Source organism: Diplotaxodon limnothrissa, linkage group LG7 (assembly GCF_057381915.1).
Source record: "Diplotaxodon limnothrissa isolate DT_005_m linkage group LG7, D_limnothrissa_male_GT1.1, whole genome shotgun sequence".
NCBI lineage: Eukaryota > Metazoa > Chordata > Actinopteri > Cichliformes > Cichlidae > Diplotaxodon > Diplotaxodon limnothrissa.
In genome coordinates this window covers 3,293,923-3,314,756 of record NC_140602.1, presented here as the reverse complement: position 1 = coordinate 3,314,756, position 20,834 = coordinate 3,293,923, and the positions used below count along the sequence as shown (strand labels likewise).

General features: G+C 39.8%; 3 protein-coding genes across 3 annotated transcripts in view; 1 reads left to right on the top strand and 2 right to left on the bottom strand.

The window, feature by feature from the left end:
- The window catches only part of tmtc2b (transmembrane O-mannosyltransferase targeting cadherins 2b), a 102,806-nt gene that overhangs the window by 60,505 nt on the left and 21,467 nt on the right, over nucleotides 1–20,834 (top strand). Inside the window, exons 6-7 of the mRNA XM_085357209.1 lie at nucleotides 685–869; nucleotides 1,892–1,970. Of these exons, the coding sequence (XP_085213335.1) occupies nucleotides 685–869; nucleotides 1,892–1,970 (264 nt within the window). The remainder of the gene's footprint in view (nucleotides 1–684; nucleotides 870–1,891; nucleotides 1,971–20,834) is intronic.
- LOC146627569 (uncharacterized) lies at nucleotides 3,230–9,175 on the bottom strand. The gene is made up of 6 exons (XM_085359007.1): nucleotides 7,584–9,175; nucleotides 7,461–7,498; nucleotides 7,157–7,313; nucleotides 7,038–7,085; nucleotides 4,789–4,887; nucleotides 3,230–3,496 (listed from the first exon to the last, which is right to left on the bottom strand). The coding sequence occupies exons 1-6, from the start codon at nucleotides 9,100–9,102 to the stop codon at nucleotides 3,261–3,263; spliced, it is 2,097 nt and encodes a 698-aa protein (XP_085215133.1). The 5' UTR covers nucleotides 9,103–9,175; the 3' UTR covers nucleotides 3,230–3,260.
- Nucleotides 10,873–16,448, bottom strand: LOC146627568 (uncharacterized). Its single transcript, XM_085358891.1, has 13 exons — nucleotides 16,035–16,448; nucleotides 15,300–15,420; nucleotides 14,836–14,998; nucleotides 14,475–14,667; nucleotides 14,218–14,289; nucleotides 13,857–13,928; nucleotides 13,389–13,460; nucleotides 13,028–13,099; nucleotides 12,667–12,738; nucleotides 12,199–12,270; nucleotides 11,731–11,802; nucleotides 11,263–11,334; nucleotides 10,873–10,902 (listed from the first exon to the last, which is right to left on the bottom strand). Exons 2-13 carry the CDS (start codon nucleotides 15,415–15,417, stop codon nucleotides 10,873–10,875), a joined length of 1,080 nt encoding a protein of 359 aa, XP_085215017.1. The 5' UTR covers nucleotides 15,418–15,420; nucleotides 16,035–16,448.

The window sequence follows — 20,834 nt, the reverse complement described above, 5'->3', positions numbered from 1 at the left end:
ACAGTTAGACTAGAAAATTTCCATTCAGCGTGCAATTATCCAATCTGTTAACGCTGATAACAAGGTTAATTAATTACCCTAAGCAGCACACGTTTTGAAGGCGGATGAGAATGTGACAGCTAATGTGTGTTTTTTCAAGGTTACACTATTACTCACTGGCTAATTGGGCGCTAACTGGGCCAAACTGTTAGCTCCCAATAGTGCCTTTGATGAGGCACTATTGATTTGTGTCACTTTTTTGAGAGAAAGAATCAGTTGTTAGAAGGCTGACGAAATTGGAAAAGTTTTCCTTTGTCTCTGTTTTTCTTATCTGCCGTCCATCGTCTGCACAGCCTAACGTACATTCAAAGTATCCCGCGGGACGTGTGCAAATATCAAACATACAGTAAAGCTGGAAAAGCATCAACAGTAGTTTAATGAAATTCATATGAAAATGATTTTTTTAGCCGTTGCTTCAAATCAACAGAGGCAAAAACAAGGACTTTGTTGGGAGAAGGAATCCTGGATCCCAGATAAATGAGCCACGCTACAATATTATGTGCTTTATCACTTTATATCACTGTGACTGGAGCGTCTGATGCCAGTTTATCATTGTAAGCACAATTATCACTGAGCTTTTATCGATCGAGTGAAGCGACAGGAACAGTCTAAGCTTTCTGTTTGTGTTTCGTTTGATCCCAACAGCAGCCTACTTGAACACAGGCATCATCCTGATGAATCAGGGTCGCCTAGATGAGGCCAAACGCACTTTCCTGACCTGTGCTGATATCCCAGATGAGAATTTGAAGGACCCTCACGCCCACAAGAGCTCAGTCACAAGCTGCCTGTACAACCTGGGCAAGCTGCTCCACGAACAGGGACACCAGGAGGTAATGACAGATTGCAGATCTCGTATGCTAAGAACATATTTAAGGCAATAATAACCTTATAGCATGTCATAATAAAGGTTAAGGATACAATAAAATACACCAAGTGGAGGCAAGAATACTGTTTTTTATTTATGTGAATTCCCCCCAAAACCCACCCTTGAAACAGGAAAAGGAAATGTCTCAATTGCATTTGCAGTAATATAAATCTTTTTTTTGTCTCATCTTTGTTTTTTATATTTGTCTAACAAACAGATCCATTGCTACCATGGGAGTTGAAACAGTACTCCTCTGCATATGTAAATGTTGGAACCGAACTCAGTGAACTGAGATGAAATGCAGGCAGTTACCCAAGCAGCCTTTTGGGGAAACAAAAAAAAAAGCTTACTTTTATATGGACATGTTACAAAATGGTCTCAGTCATAGGGGACAAAGCGTATGTGCAGATACTCCTCAAGCTGTTTCTAACAAATTTTCTCTTTCATGCCCCAAAAGACCTCCAGCGCTGGCTAAAGTAACTGGTTTTCCACTTGCTGTACATTTATACTGAAAATACGCGCCGATGCTGCTGATTCAATCAGGAATGAAGCGGTCCTACGGCCGATTCAATAAAGGCCTTTCTAAATTGTTGGCATCCTTGAGGAACAGAGCATTCCCACTTCCTCTGACCTCTAACCGCAACATTTGCTTCAGCAATAAAATACTTTCAGGTCCTTCTGCCATTTAAACTCTGAGCGAGTCTGAGGTGACTTGCCGGACCAACACATTATACATGCTAAAGTCAACAAGCGACACGGCTCTAGTTGTCTTAACAGCCGTGACACTGAGGATAGAGCCTTTGTGCTCAGCTCTGTATGAAGCAGCCTTCTGGCGACCCCCAATTCCACGCTGTGTATTCATATTGTCATGGCCCCGGCTGCATGGGAGGAATGACGAGTTACCCCAGAGCCGGCTTCTCTAGCGGGGTCTCTGTGCTCTCTAATGCAAACGTCCCAAACCTTCTTTTTTGTGTGTTTCATTCACAGGAGGCCCTCTCTGTGTTTAAAGAAGCGATACAGAAAATGCCGCGACAGTTTGCACCGCAGAGCCTCTACAACATGATGGGTAAGAGCTGCTCGTGTTTCAGGAGCGTAATAGATACTGTTTTTACTGTGGAAGAAAAAAGTCTGTGGAGGTCTTGGAGGTATTATCAGCTGGTCATCACACATTTATGCTTCACAAAACACAAGAAAAGTACAAAGGCCGTGTACTTCCTGCATATTGTGTATTATTTTGGACTATATTTCTTTATTCCTTGCATAAACATTAAAGATCTGAGATTTCCAGAGCAGGCTACTATAAAAGGCAGTAAAACATGAAAACTTCAAAAAATCACTATTCAGGTCCATAATATCCTGTAAAAAGAAAGAAAGAAAAAATATTTGTAAGGCACGGTGTCATAAAAATTAGTAATACGAGCCAAAAGCAGGATTTCTGTTGGTGTTGCTGAGATTTTTTGGGGGGTCAAAAACAAAAGTTAGATAAATACACGTATAGCAAACTGTGCTAATTTAAAGGAACGAAGGCAGTGTGTGATCTGATTCATACAGTTAGACAGAGGTAGACAATCGGAAGCTTTACAATGTCATGTTAAACAGATGCTTTTCACTGCAAGAGCAACCCAGCTTGTTGCGTTACAGCTGTAGAACAGCTGCTTTCAGCCTCATTATATCTGTGCACTCCATTGCTTTTTCTTTTTTCTCTGCCCTTCCTGCTTGTTTTTCTCTCTCTCTCTCTCACACACACACACACACACACACACACACACACATATACTGGTAAAGGTGAATTGGAAGGACAATTTTTTCAAACAAGATTTTTGCAACACTAAACGGACCCCCCTTTCCGCTTGTGCTAGATAGATGAAGTGCATCTTTAAAAATCCCATTTGAGTTGTACAACACAAATCTCACTTCAAAATTGTGAAAAACACACCAGAACTCAAAATATAAGAACCTGACAACATGGTGTAATAAGAGGACAACACTAATTAGGTAACTTGGCTCCTCCCCCTGACATGAACAGTAATTGTCAGGGCTAACTTTATTAACAGGACAAAGGCCATACACATACACAAACATGTATTTTGTGTGTATTAAAAGGGCAACAGGTGAATAAAAGGAACAAATTGAGTGCATTTTACAAAAACAGGATTGTTTTGTTAACAGAAATGAAAATAACTGGCAATATAAAATTATATGTCCTCTTAGATCAGATGCACTAAAACAGTGTCAACAAAATGAATTTACCAATCTTCTAATAGTAAAATTCTAAAATAAATAAATGAGAAACCAAAACATACAAAATATCTTTTGTAACTCCTCCAAGAAGTACTTTGGAGTTATGTAGACTCCTCTACATAGGATTTTCTTTTTTCTTCAACGACACGCCCCGATTCCTCACAAAATCTCTGATGTTTTGAATAGAACGACCAGCCAGAGCAGGATCTTCTGCAGTTTTGCATTGCTGGCATTCGATAATAGTGGCCAGTTTTCCTTTTTTGATATGTTCGCCAAAATACTTCATTATCGCAGCAACCTCCGTGGGAGACCAAGGATGCTTTTTGACCCTCCTTGCATTTTCCAGAGAAGCTAGAAGCAGAAAAAAATAAATGTAAACAAACTACTTTTTAAACAATTTTTAAATTAAAGGGGACGTATTATGCTCAATTGTGTGAGTTGACATGGTTGTAGGATGCAAAAATATAATGGCGATAATCGGCTTCCTTCAAATAAGCCGAAGAATTGAGTTCTGCACACACTAGTTTTACAGCCCTGCTAAGAACAGTTAGTGTTTAGTCTACACAGCCCAAAGACGGCCTTTGCATTGTCCACGAGGACAGGTGCTGAGGCTGTGATTATGCTGGATTGTGCAAAATACACTACCTGGGACCTAAAAGAGCTCCTTTTTTAGTTGTTGAAAACCTACACTTAAGGAGTCGGGAGGCAATTCATAACCAAATATACATACAAAAGCAACAAAAAAAAGTGGGTTTTGCATAATATGTCCCCTTTAAGGTGAATTTGTTGTAACAGTGTTTCTTTGGTATAAATCCTGTAATGCTGACTGTTTAAATACTTATTACAATGGATGAATACATTTATTTAAATGTAAAATTCTGAAAGGTAGCCCACATTAAGTCAGAATTCCAATAAATAGCTATGGCAAATCACTATGGATGGAGAGCATTTTATTCCACACACCGTTATACAACAAAAAACATGTATAGCATGATATTGTAATAATTTGAAATGTATAACATATACTCAAACATTTCATATATAACTGTCTGACTCAAATGTTTATTTAAAAACAAGGGTGGACCCTGCCTGACCATGAGGTGGGCCTTCAGGTTTTTTCAGTGAACATAATTTTCTTCAAGACGTTCAGGTTACAGCCCACAATTAGCCAAACCAGCCCAAATTTTCCAATATTATCCAGATTCTGCCTATGGGAATAAGATGATGTTCAGAGTATGGAGATAATGTAGAAGCCCAATGGTTGAGGAATCCTCAAAATTAAAAACCCAAATCATAATATGTTCTCATTGCTTTGTTTATTAATTGTTTTGGTGCATTGCTGTTTTGAAAATGATAAGTATTTAAATGTATTACAGATTAAAACAGGCATAGGGAAAGTAATTTAAACATTTATCCCATTACTTAATACAAGGTATTGTTCCACATTGAATGTGATTTATGTTTTACCTTACCAAGTAGGTTAATATAATTGTCTAACCAAGTTGTAGAATTATGGTACGGTCCCTGGCAGAAAGATGAGCATAGTCACCATACTGGCTTGGGTGGTGTGGATAACTGGGTTCAAAAATGCATGAAGTTTACATTTGTGCTTAAGTGACTTTTGTATGCATGTCACCATTTACCAGATTGTTTATTTGTTTTCTTCTTACTGCTTGGCTTCATCTCCTTGTTTAGTATTCTGTTGGGTTCAATGATCTTACCCGCTCCATTTTTACTTTGTGCTGAAAAACAAAACAAAACAGTAAGCATATATTTGTTGTATTAAATCTCTTATAATGTAATGTCAAATGCTCCTGAATGTGGTCAAGCAACTAATGGACCTTGAAATCTTGAATATGGTTTCTAAGATAAATCCAGAGTCGCAACTATGACTTTTAGTTTAAGGTGACACATGTGAATGTGGAATATGGCTAGAGCTATTACAGCTGATATTAAAAGATACAAGGCTGAATTTTTCTCCAAACAAGACTCCGGTGTAGTGATGGGATTTCCGGCTCTTTTTAGAGATCCGGCTCTCTCGGCTCGGCTCACTAAAAAGAGCCGGCTCTTTCGGCTCCCGAACCGGCTCTTCAGGTTATTTTGTTGCTTTCATTCATTTATTATTAACAACAATATAAAATTATGCACAAAATGAATTACTAATGTTTAAAAACGTGTTTTCTATGTATATATGTTCATTATATAAATCTGCTTTTATTTATTCACTCCACATAAAATTTAAAAAATAAATTATAAAATACAAAAACCTACCATTTACAATTTAACTTTTAAAATTTAAACTTTAAATTTAAAAATACCAAGTGCCCAGTGCTCAGCTCAGTGGGTAGACACACTGGCAGCTTCACTTATATCACACTTAATTCACTGTGTTTTATCTTCCCATCGCACTGATGAGTGGACAGTTTTCAGGTGCCCGTGCACCGGCTCTATATGATATCCTTTTCTTGCAGACTCTACACTCTGCCTATGTATTGTCAGTAAAATTTAAATGGTTCTAGATTTTGCTTCTTTTCTTGGTGTCACTCATTTTCTTTACTCCACCTTTCTAATGTGACGACATTGTCTCTTGTTGTTGCTCCCGGCTCTCTTTCTCTCTCTCTCCCTGCTGCTCTTTTCGTGTGCTACTGCTGTTGCGAGTGTAACTACCGCCCCTAGCTCCTCCCTCTGCTCAGAGGCGGGAGGGGTGCAAACGCAAGGCTCTGTTTGCGCCCCTCCCGTCTCTACTCAGCGCAAACACAAGGCTGACGTGCAGCGAAAAAAGTGAGAGAGAGGGCAAGAGAAAGTAAAAAAAAAAAAAATCCACGGCTCCCAATAAGGAGCCGGCTCGCATCGTTCACTTCAAAGAACCAGCTCTAAGAGCCATTTCGTTCGCGAACGACCCATCACTACTCCGGTGACTGGTCAACTTTCCACTCACCACTGATTTACTGTAGAAAGAGGATGAGAGCGTAGAGGGAATACTTCAGAAGCGCAAACCAGGTAAATAAAGAGTAGTAGATCAGCCCTCCACACACCAACTATTTTCATCTCTCTTGATTAATCTCATCTCCTTCTGTCTCCTGCAGGGCAGCTTCCTTTCTAACATCCTTCAACAAACCTTCCTCACTGTCCCTTGTTTGCACATGCCCAACACAACCTCAACCTGGCCAATGTAGAACAATGTAGACATTTTTTCCAACATGTGCAGTCCCAATGATATTGTTCTTCCTAATCCTATCCATTCTCTCCACCCTCAAAAAGAATCCCAGCATCTTTGCTTTCCCCAAACTCACCTCCAAGAACTGCAATCTATTAAGAACTCTGCTGCCCCCTTACTCTACTGCACTCACTCTAGAGACTATATCACCACATCCTAAAAAGAACATTACTGGCTGCACACTGACTATAGTATTGAGTGCAAACTCCTAATCAACTTTTAAGCCTTCAACAACCTCGCCCCCGCCACCCTGAGGGATTGTCTTTACTGTCACTCTCCCACAACACTGCTAACACTAACCTCCTTACCCCCATCATCAAAATCATAAATCTGAGGGTACAATCCTTTGCCACTGCTAATTGCACCCTCTGGAACTTCTTCTGCTCATTAGATTCTCTCTAGAACTTTAAATCACAGCTCAAAATCACCTGTTCAAACTAGCATTTCCTACCTGACCATCCTCCAAAACTGACCTTTCTATTCTGTTGAGCTGGTCTTTAGAAAGATCCTTGACTTTCTTTAAATTACCATTTGGACAAAGGTAACAATCACTGGAAAAATGATAGTAATGAATTATCTTTTTTTTTTTTTTACATAAAGATAGCAAAGATAGCAAAAGTGTCTAGGAAGTAGTTACAAAGGTAAAAGCTTCAATAAATGATGACAAACACATACCTGGAGGTTCCTTGACAACTTTCTTCATCATTCTAGTATCTATAGAATCTGTAATAAAGTCTATTAGTCATGTGATTTCATAAATTGAACAAAGTTGAGACTAATCACATTGTACTTACCAATCTGTGGATATACAAGATTTCCTTCATTGACCTCACGCTCCGCTCCGACCTCCTCACGCTCCGCTCCGACCTCCTCACGCTCCGCTCCGACCTCCTCACGCTCCGCTCCGACCTCCTCACGCTCCGCTCCGACCTCCTCACGCTCCGCTCCGACCTCCTCACGCTCCGCTCCGACCTCCTCACGCTCCGCTCCGACCTCCTCACGCTCCGCTCCGACCTCCTCACGCTCCGCTCCGACCTCCTCACGCTCCGCTCCGACCTCACCACGCTCCGCTCCGAACTCACCACGCTCCGCTCCGACCTCACTTTCTTCACTTGAATCTGTCAACTGTAGGTTATCTAACAAAATAAAAGATTGTCTTAATGAATTATAAGGTTATAGTGCAGGAAACGTGTATAATTCTTAACCTTAACACCACTTTACCTTCGATTTCAATCTCTTCAAGTGTTTTGCCTTGAAGGCTTTTGAGAGACCCTTTCTCCATGGCAATCAGTAGTTTGGATATTTTGGCAAGCTGGGTAGTAGCCTCTGGAAGTCTATAATATTCGCGATGAACACGAATATCATGACCTAGGAAGTTGGCAACTTGGTCTAACTCGTGATTCTTGAGGTTTAAGATCTGAGACAAAGTTGCGACATGTTTGCGCAACTGCGTTGAACGTAGGTGTTCAGGGTTTTCAGCCCCACATTCAGTCGCATAAATCCTCAAACAGTCCTGTCCTCTGTAGGGAGTCAGACAATGAGGTCTGGCAAACAGGAATATGTTTTCTGCCAGAACACCACAGTCTTGTCTTTTCTCTGTCAGCCGTGTTATGGCATTCACCATGTCTGGTGAAAGTAGCACTGCAACCTTGCGTCCTCGTTTACCCCTCAATTCTACACGACTGAAGTGTTGACAAAGGTAAAGTTCAAATTTTGTCAGTCCAATTGCAACATCCTTGTGCAGGGTACTAGTGTCTCTCTCCTGGAAGCCATTCAGTGTCATCTTTGAAATTTCTCCCCCTCTTCTCCTGTTAAATAGTATTACATTTGCCATGGTAGCTTTACAAAGTTCACTGTATGATTTTGGTGAACTATGCTCTTCCAAGTCCTTCAGTGCTTGTTCTGTAGTCTTCTCCAGATGTCTATGAAGACGCTGAACATCTTCTGTGAAAGGAAGTGTGGAAGGCTTGTTGAAGTGCCGCTCGTTTAGTGTGGTTAATGCAGTATGGGAGATGAGTTCTGACCACTTTGTAGCATAAAGGGTTTTGAAACTCTGGGTTGACTTTATCAGTGCACTGTCTTCTGCCATCAGTGCTCTGCAATGTATAATATCACAGACTTTCTGCAGTGAGTGTCCCAACTTTAAAGCAAGGCTTGGAGTCGAGTAGCAGTTCTTTTCTTCATCATACCCACACACCTTCTTAACAGCTTTGATAACCACATTGAAATTTGCAGGTCTTACAGCATCCTCAAAAGTGTGTATTGAGCATTCTTTCCGAAGTGTGAGCAGAAGTCTTCCACATTCTCGGAGTGTCTGGCGAATGTAGTCAAATTTGGTGGGATCTTTCCCATGTTTGTTAAAGAATGATTGAGCAAGCTGAAGAATAGAGAAGTCACTTCGCACAGTAGAAGTTATTTCATCATCTTTCATGACAGCTAATATCTTCCAAACACCGGGGGAAACTTGCTGACACAGAGCTGACTCACTCATACAGGCCAGGGACAAGACCTTTTTTCGTCCCCCCTCTGAATTGGCCTCCACTGGTTTTGAAGAACATTTACGAACATGTCTCCAAAGATCTCTTTTAAGATATAATGCCTCGCAATAAATGCAGTGAATATAGTCTTTTCCTTTGTAGGGTTTTTTTGATGTGCGTCTGGTTTTTAATGATCCAATCCCACTTGCGATGACCTCCGAGTTATGTCTGTGGTTTCCTTTGTTTCGCAGCTTAGAAAGCATTTTCAAACGGTCTTTGGACTTCTTGGGAAGACTTAAAACTCGAGCAACATCTGCATGTGATTTCTCATGAGTTTTTAAATGTGTAAACTTTGTCTGTAGTTTTCCACAAATGTAGCAGTATGTTTTGTTTCTTAGTGAGGAGGATGTTTTTAAGGAATCTTCAGCCGTAGTATTAGAGTCATCAACAATGCCTTCAGCATCAGACTTTTCTGCTGTGGCAATAACCCCTGATACGTCGAGCTGTCTTGTGCCAATTCCATCTTCAGATATTGATTCGGCATCTTCTGAAATTCTTTGTCCTACTCTCTCTAAAAAACTTTCTAGGCGAGGTCTTTTCGTTTTGCAAGCAGATTGACTGCTGGAGATCTCAGAGTTCTGTACTTGTTTGCAACTTATATTTAAAGGCTCTGATTTGTTGTCCCATGAGCTGTCTGAGTCAGCTATAGAATCTGGCACATATTCCTCTTCTGATGAAGCCCCCTCACTTGAACTATCTTCACTAAAGACCTAATAACAATCAAAAACACAAAGTAAGACTTTGTTTACCTTACATATTTTACTGAGAAGAATTCTGCAAAAACACTTACCTCTGGAAGAGGTTCAGTGAGGTTCACCTTGTGGCTAACATAACATCTTTTGTGCCAGGACTGGTAGCAAACTAGACAGAGAAAAATTAAGTTAATAAAAGAAAGGTAGTTAAAGCCGCTTTCCCCAATTTAAAAAAAACAGGCTAGATGGAAGCATAAACACAGTCAAGAAGGCTCCCCCCTCCCATTGGATATTATCCATAGGCCACACCCCCTGGTGTGCTTTGCTGCTAAACAGGCCAGTGCATAGTGTGGTGGAGCCATGTTAATGTAGAATTTAAGGAGTCAGGAAAGACTGTTCTATCGTTTTTCTGGACTGAGCCATGTTATTGGCTGATGGTTTTAGACAAATGCAACAGAACCACTTCATTTTTTTTTCTTTAATCTCCAAACAACATTTATAGCTATGCTTTGTTAAAATGTTGTTATGAACATGAAAAAAAAAATATGTTAAGCTAACTTGTTTTTGCAAATTGGGTATAGCAGCTTTAATAATGACATGGTAAGTAAATATGTAAAAAGTGCAGATGTTAAAGGTTCATTATGAACATATATCATATTTACTTATGGATTAGTTTTTATAGTGTTCCTTATGGATCATATTTAAGATATTCTAATGTACCCAACCTTCCATAATTAAATAATTACCTTCACATCTCACACCACTCCATTTCAGAGGCGAAAAAGGTCCTCCACATGCAAAACATTTTTCTAAACTTGACATTTCGTCAGGGACTAGATCATGATCGCAGTCCTGTTTGGTAAAAAAAAACAAAAAAAAAAACAGTGTAATCAAAAACAAAATTCATACTTTTGTGATGTAAAATATCACAACCAAATAGTTGTTTTGGTTCCTCTTTAAAAAGGAGTTAAGGACGGAAGAAAAAAAAAAAAAAAAAAACAGGTTCAAGTGTTACTAAAACTATTAAATCAATTTTTGTAACTTTTGCAATGCAAAATTTAAAGGGAAAAATACCTGCTGTATATAGATCAATTTTCAAAACAATTTGTTCTTCTAGGTTTTATATTATGGTATATATTACAAAACCACAATGAAAAGAAAATTCATTGTGGACCCACAACACCCAAAAAAGATTAGACTTACAATTTGTTCTTTCTGAAATGAGAAGATGTGTCCAAAGTTTTGACTGGGAGTGTAAAAAAGTATAATTAAATCATGAAGTCATGAATCCATCAAGACATAACGGATGGCCTTTACACAACAATGTTACATAAATGTGCTTAGCATTAACAGGAAAGAGTTTAGCGATTGTTTCGGTTGTATTTACATGCTCCTTCCTATAGTAAGCTTCATTCTTGCTCCTTGATCAGCTGAAATTCAAATATGCGATCTAACTACATCAGAGTTCATTTCAACCAAGCCGAGAACTACGTCTTTATGCAAACCAGATTTAGGGTTGGGGTTTCATACTTCTTGTTTCAAATCTCAGTCCTCCTAATGCGTGCATCTTACTTGGTCAAGATAACCAAGGACCCACATACCTCAATACTGCCTAATAACTAGCACCTCAGTCTACAACTAAAACAATCTGACACTGAAACTCCAATTTACCTTTGTTGCGTCGTTAGGAGAGGAACTGGCTGCATTCTCATCCACAGCCTGAGATGCCACCATGTTGGATTTCTAAAGAAGAAGCGTGAATAATGAATGGCAGTCTTTGGGTCTAGCCAAGATGAATACAGTCCTCCTAATGTCTGGACCTGTCCAGTTGAGTATTACACAGGACCCGTGTGTGTATGCACAATTGCCAGAGTAACTCTCATTGATCTGAATTCATTTCTAAACTCAGTCCTCCTAATGTCTGGACCTGTCCAGTTGAGTAATACACAGGACCCGTGTGTGTGGGCGCACTTGTAGGTAGAACTCAGTTGTTTATACTTCCTGTTTCAAATCTCAGTCCTCCTAATGCGTGCATCTTACTTGGTCAAGATAACCAAGGACTCACATACCTCAATACTGCCTAATAACTAGCACCTCAGTCTACAACTAAAACAATCTGACACCGAAACTCCAATTTACCTTTGTTGCGTCGTTAGGAGAGGAACTGGCTGCATTCTCATCCACAGCCTGAGATGGCACCATGTTGGATTTCTAAGGAAGAAGCATGAATAATGAATGGCAGTCTTTGGGTCTAGCCAAGATGAATACAGTCCTCCTAATGTCTGGACCTGTCCAGTTGAGTAATACACAGGACCCGTGTGTGTATGCACAATTGCCAGAGTAACTCTCATTGATCTGAATTCATTTCTAAACTCAGTCCTCCTAATGTCTGGACCTGTCCAGTTGAGTAATACACAGGACCCGTGTGTGTGGGCGCACTTGTAGGTAGAACTCAGTTGTTTATACTTCCTGTTTCAAATCTCAGTCCTCCTAATGCGTGCATCTTACTTGGTCAAGATAACCAAGGACCCACATACCTCAATACTGCCTAATAACTAGCACCTCAGTCTACAACTAAAACAATCTGACACTGAAACTCCAATTTACCTTTGTTGCGTCGTTAGGAGAGGAACTGGCTGCATTCTCATCCACAGCCTGAGATGGCACCATGTTGGATTTCTAAGGAAGAAGCGTGAATAATGAATGGCAGTCTTTGGGTCTAGCCAAGATGAATACAGTCCTCCTAATGTCTGGACCTGTCCAGTTGAGTAATACACAGGACCCGTGTGTGTATGCACAATTGCCAGAGTAACTCTCATTGATCTGAATTCATTTCTAAACTCAGTCCTCCTAATGTCTGGACCTGTCCAGTTGAGTAATACACAGGACCCGTGTGTGTGGGCGCACTTGTAGGTAGAACTCAGTTGTTTATACTTCCTGTTTCAAATCTCAGTCCTCCTAATGCGTGCATCTTACTTGGTCAAGATAACCAAGGACCCACATACCTCAATACTGCCTAATAACTAGCACCTCAGTCTACAACTAAAACAATCTGACACTGAAACTCCAATTTACCTTTGTTGTGTCGTTAGGAGAGGAACTGGCTGCATTCTCATCCACAGCCTGAGATGGCACCATGTTGGATTTCTAAGGAAGAAGCATGAATAATGAATGGCAGTCTTTGGGTCTAGCCAAGATGAATACAGTCCTCCTAATGTCTGGACCTGTCCAGTTGAGTAACACACAGGACCCGTGTGTGTGGGCGCACTTGTAGGTAGAACTCAGTTGTTTATACTTCCTGTTTCAAATCTCAGTCCTCCTAATGCGTGCATCTTACTTGGTCAAGATAACCAAGGACCCACATACCTCAATACTGCCTAATAACTAGCACCTCAGTCTACAACTAAAACAATCTGACACTGAAACTCCAATTTACCTTTGTTGTGTCGTTAGGAGAGGAACTGGCTGCATTCTCATCCACAGCCTGAGATGGCACCATGTTGGATTTCTAAGGAAGAAGCATGAATAATGAATGGCAGTCTTTGGGTCTAGCCAAGATGAATACAGTCCTCCTAATGTCTGGACCTGTCCAGTTGAGTAATACACAGGACCCGTGTGTGTGGGCGCACTTGTAGGTAGAACTCAGTTGTTTATACTTCCTGTTTCAAATCTCAGTCCTCCTAATGCGTGCATCTTACTTGGTCAAGATAACCAAGGACCCACATACCTCAATACTGCCTAATAACTAGCACCTCAGTCTACAACTAAAACAATCTGACACTGAAACTCCAATTTACCTTTGTTGCGTCGTTAGGAGAGGAACTGGCTGCATTCTCATCCACAGCCTGAGATGGCACCATGTTGGATTTCTAAGGAAGAAGCGTGAATAATGAATGGCAGTCTTTGGGTCTAGCCAAGATGAATACAGTCCTCCTAATGTCTGGACCTGTCCAGTTGAGTAATACACAGGACCCGTGTGTGTATGCACAATTGCCAGAGTAACTCTCATTGATCTGAATTCATTTCTAAACTCAGTCCTCCTAATGTCTGGACCTGTCCAGTTGAGTAATACACAGGACCCGTGTGTGTGGGCGCACTTGTAGGTAGAACTCAGTTGTTTATACTTCCTGTTTCAAATCTCAGTCCTCCTAATGCGTGCATCTTACTTGGTCAAGATAACCAAGGACCCACATACCTCAATACTGCCTAATAACTAGCACCTCAGTCTACAACTAAAACAATCTGACACTGAAACTCCAATTTACCTTTGTTGTGTCGTTAGGAGAGGAACTGGCTGCATTCTCATCCACAGCCTGAGATGGCACCATGTTGGATTTCTAAGGAAGAAGCATGAATAATGAATGGCAGTCTTTGGGTCTAGCCAAGATGAATACAGTCCTCCTAATGTCTGGACCTGTCCAGTTGAGTAATACACAGGACCCGTGTGTGTGGGCGCACTTGTAGGTAGAACTCAGTTGTTTATACTTCCTGTTTCAAATCCCAGTCCTCCTAATGCGTGCATCTTACTTGGTCAAGATAACCAAGGACCCACATACCTCAATACTGCCTAATAACTAGCACCTCAGTCTACAACTAAAACAATCTGACACTGAAACTCCAATTTACCTTTGTTGCGTCGTTAGGAGAGGAACTGGCTGCAATCTCATCCACAGCCTGAGATGCCACCATGTTGGATTTCTAAGGAAGAAGCATGAATAATGAATGGCAGTCTTTGGGTCTAGCCAAGATGAATACAGTCCTCCTAATGTCTGGACCTGTCCAGTTGAGTATTACACAGGACCCGTGTGTGTATGCATACTTTTCAGTATAGCCTTTATTCATTTAATACTATTTATACTTATACTGTACTATTTACATTATACCTTGCTTCTCCATGGCCAGTTGGAATCACCATAGTTATAGGTGATTTCTTCTCCTGGACCAATATCTTTGATTGCAAACAAACAGAGATGGGGCCTTCCATCCACTCTGGTAACTGTCATTTTACTGTTTGGATTCACATTATCGTCATTTACAAGTCTGCCAAGTGAGCCGTCCTCTCTGGTAGCATCAACACTAAAACAAAAAGTATACAATAACAATTACACTCTGTAAAGAAAGTCATTAAGTATATTAGGTTGTAGAACGTCTGAATAACATTTTAATATTCAATTCAAAATATTATTTGAATATTATAATTTGTAAACCTCATGTATTTTATCCTTTATCAAAGCAGTTACATACCATAACTGTTTTCCATTGAACTTGAAATCAAATATGAAAACCTTGAGTGCATCATGGTAAAGTTTCATTCGGTTTTCTTGTTCCTCTTTAGTTATGATTTGTCCTCTGTACTCAAAAAGAAAATCTCCCTTTTGAAATGACCGACAGCTGAACACACCGCGACCTAAAGACACACATCAAAAACAAATTGGGCAATAAACTATAAACCATTTAATTAAAATCCTTCTTGTTTTTAAATATGTTTTTTATTTGATTATATTGTATTATTTATTTTGGAACATGTAACATGTTCATAATTCCTTGGGGAAAGACAAGGAAAAAATAGAAATATAATAATAATAAAACAAGTATAATTATATTCGTGATTATTAATTTTCTCATGCATGGTATGCTACAAAAAAACTACAAAAAACATAAAAATTTCTATTTTGAGAAGCTGACTGCATTCTTTGGAATCAACTCACCTTTAAATGAATCAATATACCTCACATCAAATCCTGCCTTGTCTTCACCTAAGGAGCAGTAATACCTAGCATCTTGTATGGGATTTATTTTAGCTCTCCGTGGCCTTGTTGCCGCCATCCCCTGCAAAGATCAGGTATTAATGACTTTAGAAATAACACATTATACTACAAAATGTATGTAGACATAGAAATAAACAGATCGAAAAATCTATTTATGTTGGGGAGAGCTCCCCTAAAGGTTCCAAATATCTGTGTTTCCCAACAGTTCCTCATATCTTGTATCACTGTGTGTCAGAGGCTGCATGCCCTACCTGTGGAAGTTCTGTTTCGTATATTTTATTTGGTCTAAGGTTACTGCAAATCTTAATGAGTTAATTTTCATATCCACATTTCCTTAACCTTTTATATTTCTTAAAGTTATAAATTAAAATAATGATTTAGTATGGTTGAACAATAAGCATATTTGTCCTACAGTTTTTGTTTCATTTGTAAAATATTTTCTGAAAACAGATCTCACTAGTTTTAAAACCACAAGTTTTGTGATGCTAAAACCAAAATTAATCAAACCAACAGCAACAGAATGTCAAACTTTTGCTACTAGCATGCTAGCTAAACTGTCAAAAATTAGATGCTTTGGTGTATCCGAACGTAATATAATAACCTATATTACTTTGCTTTATTGGATGAATATATTTATATAAACATCATGTGTAAGGGAATTTGTATGGTTCTCACCTGATCTTCCACGAAAGCAGTAAGATAAAAGCTGTCTCATTAAATCCTCATGTCGTGCACCTGAACTCTTTAGTGTCCTCTTCTTCTTCTTCTGCTCTTTAAATGTTCATGGTGGTTGGCAACCAGCGTAGATGTACATTAGCGCCCCCATAGTGCTGAGGAGTGGATATCATTGGCCAAGAACAGTGGATTAACACTGGGATTCTTGCAAATAGAATGCTATGATGTAATAGAGTTAAATTGCTCTAGTGCATTCTGACATAACTCACTTGGAATATGTAGACTTAATAATACTGTATAAAATGTAATTTTTCCAAAAGACTGATATTTATGCTTCTAAATTTTTAAAGAATGAAACAAAAGTAGTAAATGGGGATGATGAGTTTTAGTAACAACTTCAAAGTTATTTGGCTAAAAGAGTTTTAAAATTCAAATAATTAACTTGGACCAAAAAGGCATATTATTGCTACAATGAGATTGGTGAATAAAAATAGATTAGACCACAGATATTTAAGTATTGCAGCAATACAATTAATTTTCATGACCTTAAGTGTTTTTGTGATGCTTTCTTTTTCTTTTTAAATAGTAAAAACTCATGACATAATTAGGACAAAGTTTATAATGAAATAGAAAAATCTTTATTATTGTGGCTGGTCTGGGATGCTGCTGCAGGTGAGATGGACTCACCTGCATTGTATCTACAATCTGTTACAGCAACCGTATAATTATTGTAATTGTTGGACAGCGCGAGGGAACGACCGGCTCAGGTGAGCCACAGGCTGGTGCGCTAGCGGGATGGGGGTGCCGCTGGAAGCGTGGGCGGTCCCTGGAACCACCTCGTCACCAGCGCCGCTAGATCTACAGGCGAACGCCCAGGTAGTCACTTCCCCGTGGCTGGGCTGGGGCGCTGATGCTCCAGGCCTATTCCCTCGCTTGCTCATGGAGGGGGGGGGGGGGGTGGCTCCTCAGTCTTAGTCGGGGGAAGAGGGTATGTGGCGGGGCGTGTTCTGCGATGCCGCTGCATGTGAGATGGACCCACCTGCACGGCATCTATAATCACACCACGCTGGCTTAAAACTTGTGCTCTGCTTGTGGTGTTGTTTGTGGTGATGTGTACGGCAGACACAAACATACCTTCCCACCCTCATACACACAACCACAAACACTCGGCCCTCACCCAACGTGGACACAGACATAAATGGACACTGTACACACAATCACACTCCCCAAACATTCTCTACATCCCAGGTCCAGGTATTCTTGCCCCGGAGGGGGAACTCATACCCAGACCCAGATGTTGCCCTCCTCCCTGAGGTGGAAATCAAGCAGACCGTCCCCGGCTCCGCAGTGGCAGGGGGCCGCTGCAACCCAGGCCTCGATCAGATGGCCAATTCCACCTTCAGGCCCCCCCGCCCTGACGGCTGGCAGAGAGTGGGGCTCTGTGAAGACCCCATGCCTCCCTCCGCTCGCTCATATGTAGTGTTGCTGCGTGCTGTTCTAAAGTGCATTTAAAACACGGGAGGAGATGTCATCTGTTCTTTTGATATTCATCAGAACCCTGGCTGCAGCATTTTGGATCAGCTGAAGACTTTTAGTTGCATTATGTGGACTTCCTGATAGTTAAGAGTTATAGTAATGCAGCCTTGAAGTAACAAAGGCATCAACTAGTTTTTCAGCATCACTCCTGGATGGGATGTTTCTAATTTTAGCAATATTACGGAGGTGGAAGGAGGAGACCCTAGAAACCTCTTTCATGTCAGATCTAAATGACATGTCTTTGTCAAAAAATAACACAGAGGTTCTTTGCTTTATTACTGGAGGCTAATTTAATGCCATCCAGATGAAGGGACTGACCAAGTAATTTGTTTTTCTGAGCTTCTGGTCCAAAGACAACTTCTGTCTTGTCGGAATTCAAAAGGAGGAAGTTTGAAGACATCCAGGTTTTTATGTCTTCCAAGCATGCCCGTAATCTTTATAACTGATTAGGTTCATCAGGATTTAGGTGTGCATAGCTATGGAAATTTATCCCATGCTGTCTAATGATTTTACCAATAGGGAACATATATATAGTAAAAAGGATCAGTCCAAGTACAGAACCCTGTGGTGTACGCCACAAGTAACCATAGAGGTTGAAGAGGATTTATCATTTACGTAAACAAACCTTGAGTCTGTTGGACAAGTAAGATTTAAACCAGCCTAGTGCTGTTCCTTTGATCCCTGCAACATTTTCAAACCTTTCTATGAGAATATTGTGATTGAATGTGTCAAAAACAGCACTGAGGTCCAGTAGAACCAGAATGGTCACCAGTCCATTATCTGAGGCCATGAGAATATCATTAGTAACTTTCACCAGAGCTGTTTCAGTGCTATGATGAGCTCTAAAGCCAGATTGAAACTCTTCAAACAGGTCGTTATTGTTTAAGTGCTAACACACCTGATTGGCAACTATTACCTCAAGAATTTTAGATATGAAGGGAAGATTAGATATAGGTCTATAGTTCATTAAGTTGTCTTGATTAAAAGAGGGTTTCTTAAATAGAGGTTTAATTACAGCAACCTTAAAATCCTATGGTACATATCCATTTTCTAAAAATAAATTCATTATATCCAAAACTGGAGCAACAATTAAAGGAAATACCGCTTTAAATAGTTTGGTTCGGGATTAGGTCTAACATGCAGGTATGTATGTAGACCATGTCTACATACCTAAATGTCATAGTTCAGCTGTGTGCAGGCAGGAACGAGGAAAAGGACCCAAAATGCAGACTCTCGGAAGACTGGAGTGAAACTCAAAAACGGCAGCTTTATTGCTGGTTGGAAAATAAGAGACAATACAAAACTAATCCACGGGGAGACACACAGCACAGGATTAGTGCCGTTTACGACGCGACAGGGAGCACAGAAAATACAGGGCTAAAATACACAGGGCATAACGAGGGGAATGAGAGGCAGGAGGTGAACACTGGTGGGAGACATCAGGGCTAACGAGACCAAGGAAGCAAAACTGAAAACACTGACATGAGACAAAGGCTGTATCCCAATTCAGGGTCTGCAGCCTTAAAGTACGCAGCCTCAACGATCCTCAAAGGCTGCGTACTCAAAGACCGCTAAGGCCGGAAGTAAGAGGCTTGTGAAATGGGACGGTCTAGCCTCCATCGCGCTGCCCAGGTTGCCTAGCAACCATAACACCAATCGCTGGAAACGTTTCATACAGTTTTGTTTGACAGAAATGAAAGAGAACATATTTTGTTTGTGTGTTTGTTTCTACACGAGCTTTGTGTGATTTAATAAGTATCTGAGGCTGAGACCACAGGACTGTAAAACATGATTGTTGGCCTTCATATTTGTACTGCAGTCATTTAAGATTAGCTAGTAAATAACAATTAGCTAATGTTGTTCATGAGACTAAAGTCAGTGTAAATATGATATGGCCAATATTATAGTTATTATATTAATCATCATAAGCCATTACAGCAGTGAGTTTGAACTCTCAAATCAAATCACTTCTACAGCACATGTGAGTGAAATTCATGTGAGTGAACTCTGTGTCAAATACTGATTTTCAGTAAAGATTCAAGTTGCAGTTATTTATATGTCCTATGACCTTAAACCTTCACTCAAAGACAAGTATCTTTGACAGTGTATATACAGATGTATCATATATAAGAGACAAATATTGTCCGTTTGATATGTTGGCATTACTAAATTTGGCTCAATGCTTACATATATGTGTAAAAAGAAAATGTACGAGCTGTGATAACTGTTTCTGATAAACAAAGAGTAGACTGATATATTAAATATTCCTTTATTGGGTGAGAAAATCAGACCATGTCATAACTGCTTTAGGTCATACAGAATAGATATCAGAGCCTTAAACAGGCTGACTTCTGCTAAATGGGTCAAACTGGACAGAAAGTAAACAAACACATAACATCCTTATAGAATATGATGTAACACTATAGATCAACTTACCTCAGAATATATAAAGCATATAAACAATTACAGCAATATGATGCAACAAACACAGCAGTGCTGTGACAATAACAATAACAATAACCTGTCATACTGCGTCTATCAGAAACATCGGATGCCCAGTCTGCATCACTGTATGCTTGTAGACCTAGTTTTCCACTTGAACATTTCCTAAAACACAGTTCTTTTCCTTGACTACCTTTTAGATACCTCAGAACATGTTTCACTGCTGTCCAATCATCAACAGTTGGCGCATTGAAGTGTTGTGACAGTTTGCTGACAACATAGCTTAAATCAGGTCGCGTACAATAGCTCAGATAAATAAGACATCCTACCGCTTCACGATATCTCCTCACATCTGGTAATGTCTCGAATTTATCAGAATGAGTCCATTTCTGTTCACAGGGTGTTAACCTTGGCTTACAGTTTTGCATGTTAAATCTTTTTAAAATGTTCTCAATATATATTTTCTATGACATTTTGACACATTCTTTTTCTTGAAGAAAATCTATTCCTAGAAAATGGTTAAGTTTCCCCAGATCTTTCATTTGGAATTTAGAAGAGAGCATTTCTTTCACGCCTGAAAGCACATTTTCATTGTTAGCTGCAATGAGTAAATCATCCACCCACACTATGATGATTACTTTTTCACTTTCAGTTTCTTTTGAATACACACAATGATCAGCAATATTTTGTCTAAATCCACAACTGCTTAAATAGTCATGTAAGGTTTGGTTCCAGTTACGACCCGATTGCTTCAGCCCATAAAGTGATTTCTTTAGTCTATACACCAGTTTATTAGTCTCACTTGATTCTGTCTCAAAACCT

Coding starts and splice junctions, on each gene's coding strand:
- LOC146627569 (XM_085359007.1), bottom strand. CDS start 9,102: ATGCTTTCTAAGCTGCGAAACAAAGGAAACCACAGACATAACTCGGAG. Junction 7,314..7,460: donor ATTCAAGTGAAGAAAGTGAG/GTCGGAGCGGAG, acceptor GAGCGTGAGGAG/GTCGGAGCGGAGCGTGAGGA. Junction 3,497..4,788: donor GAAAACAAATAAACAATCTG/GTAAATGGTGAC, acceptor TTCTGCTTCTAG/CTTCTCTGGAAAATGCAAGG.
- LOC146627568 (XM_085358891.1), bottom strand. CDS start 15,417: ATGGCGGCAACAAGGCCACGGAGAGCTAAAATAAATCCCATACAAGAT. Junction 14,290..14,474: donor ACTGGCCATGGAGAAGCAAG/GTATAATGTAAA, acceptor CTTCTTCCTTAG/AAATCCAACATGGTGGCATC. Junction 11,335..11,730: donor CTCCTAACGACGCAACAAAG/GTAAATTGGAGT, acceptor CTTCTTCTTTAG/AAATCCAACATGGTGGCATC.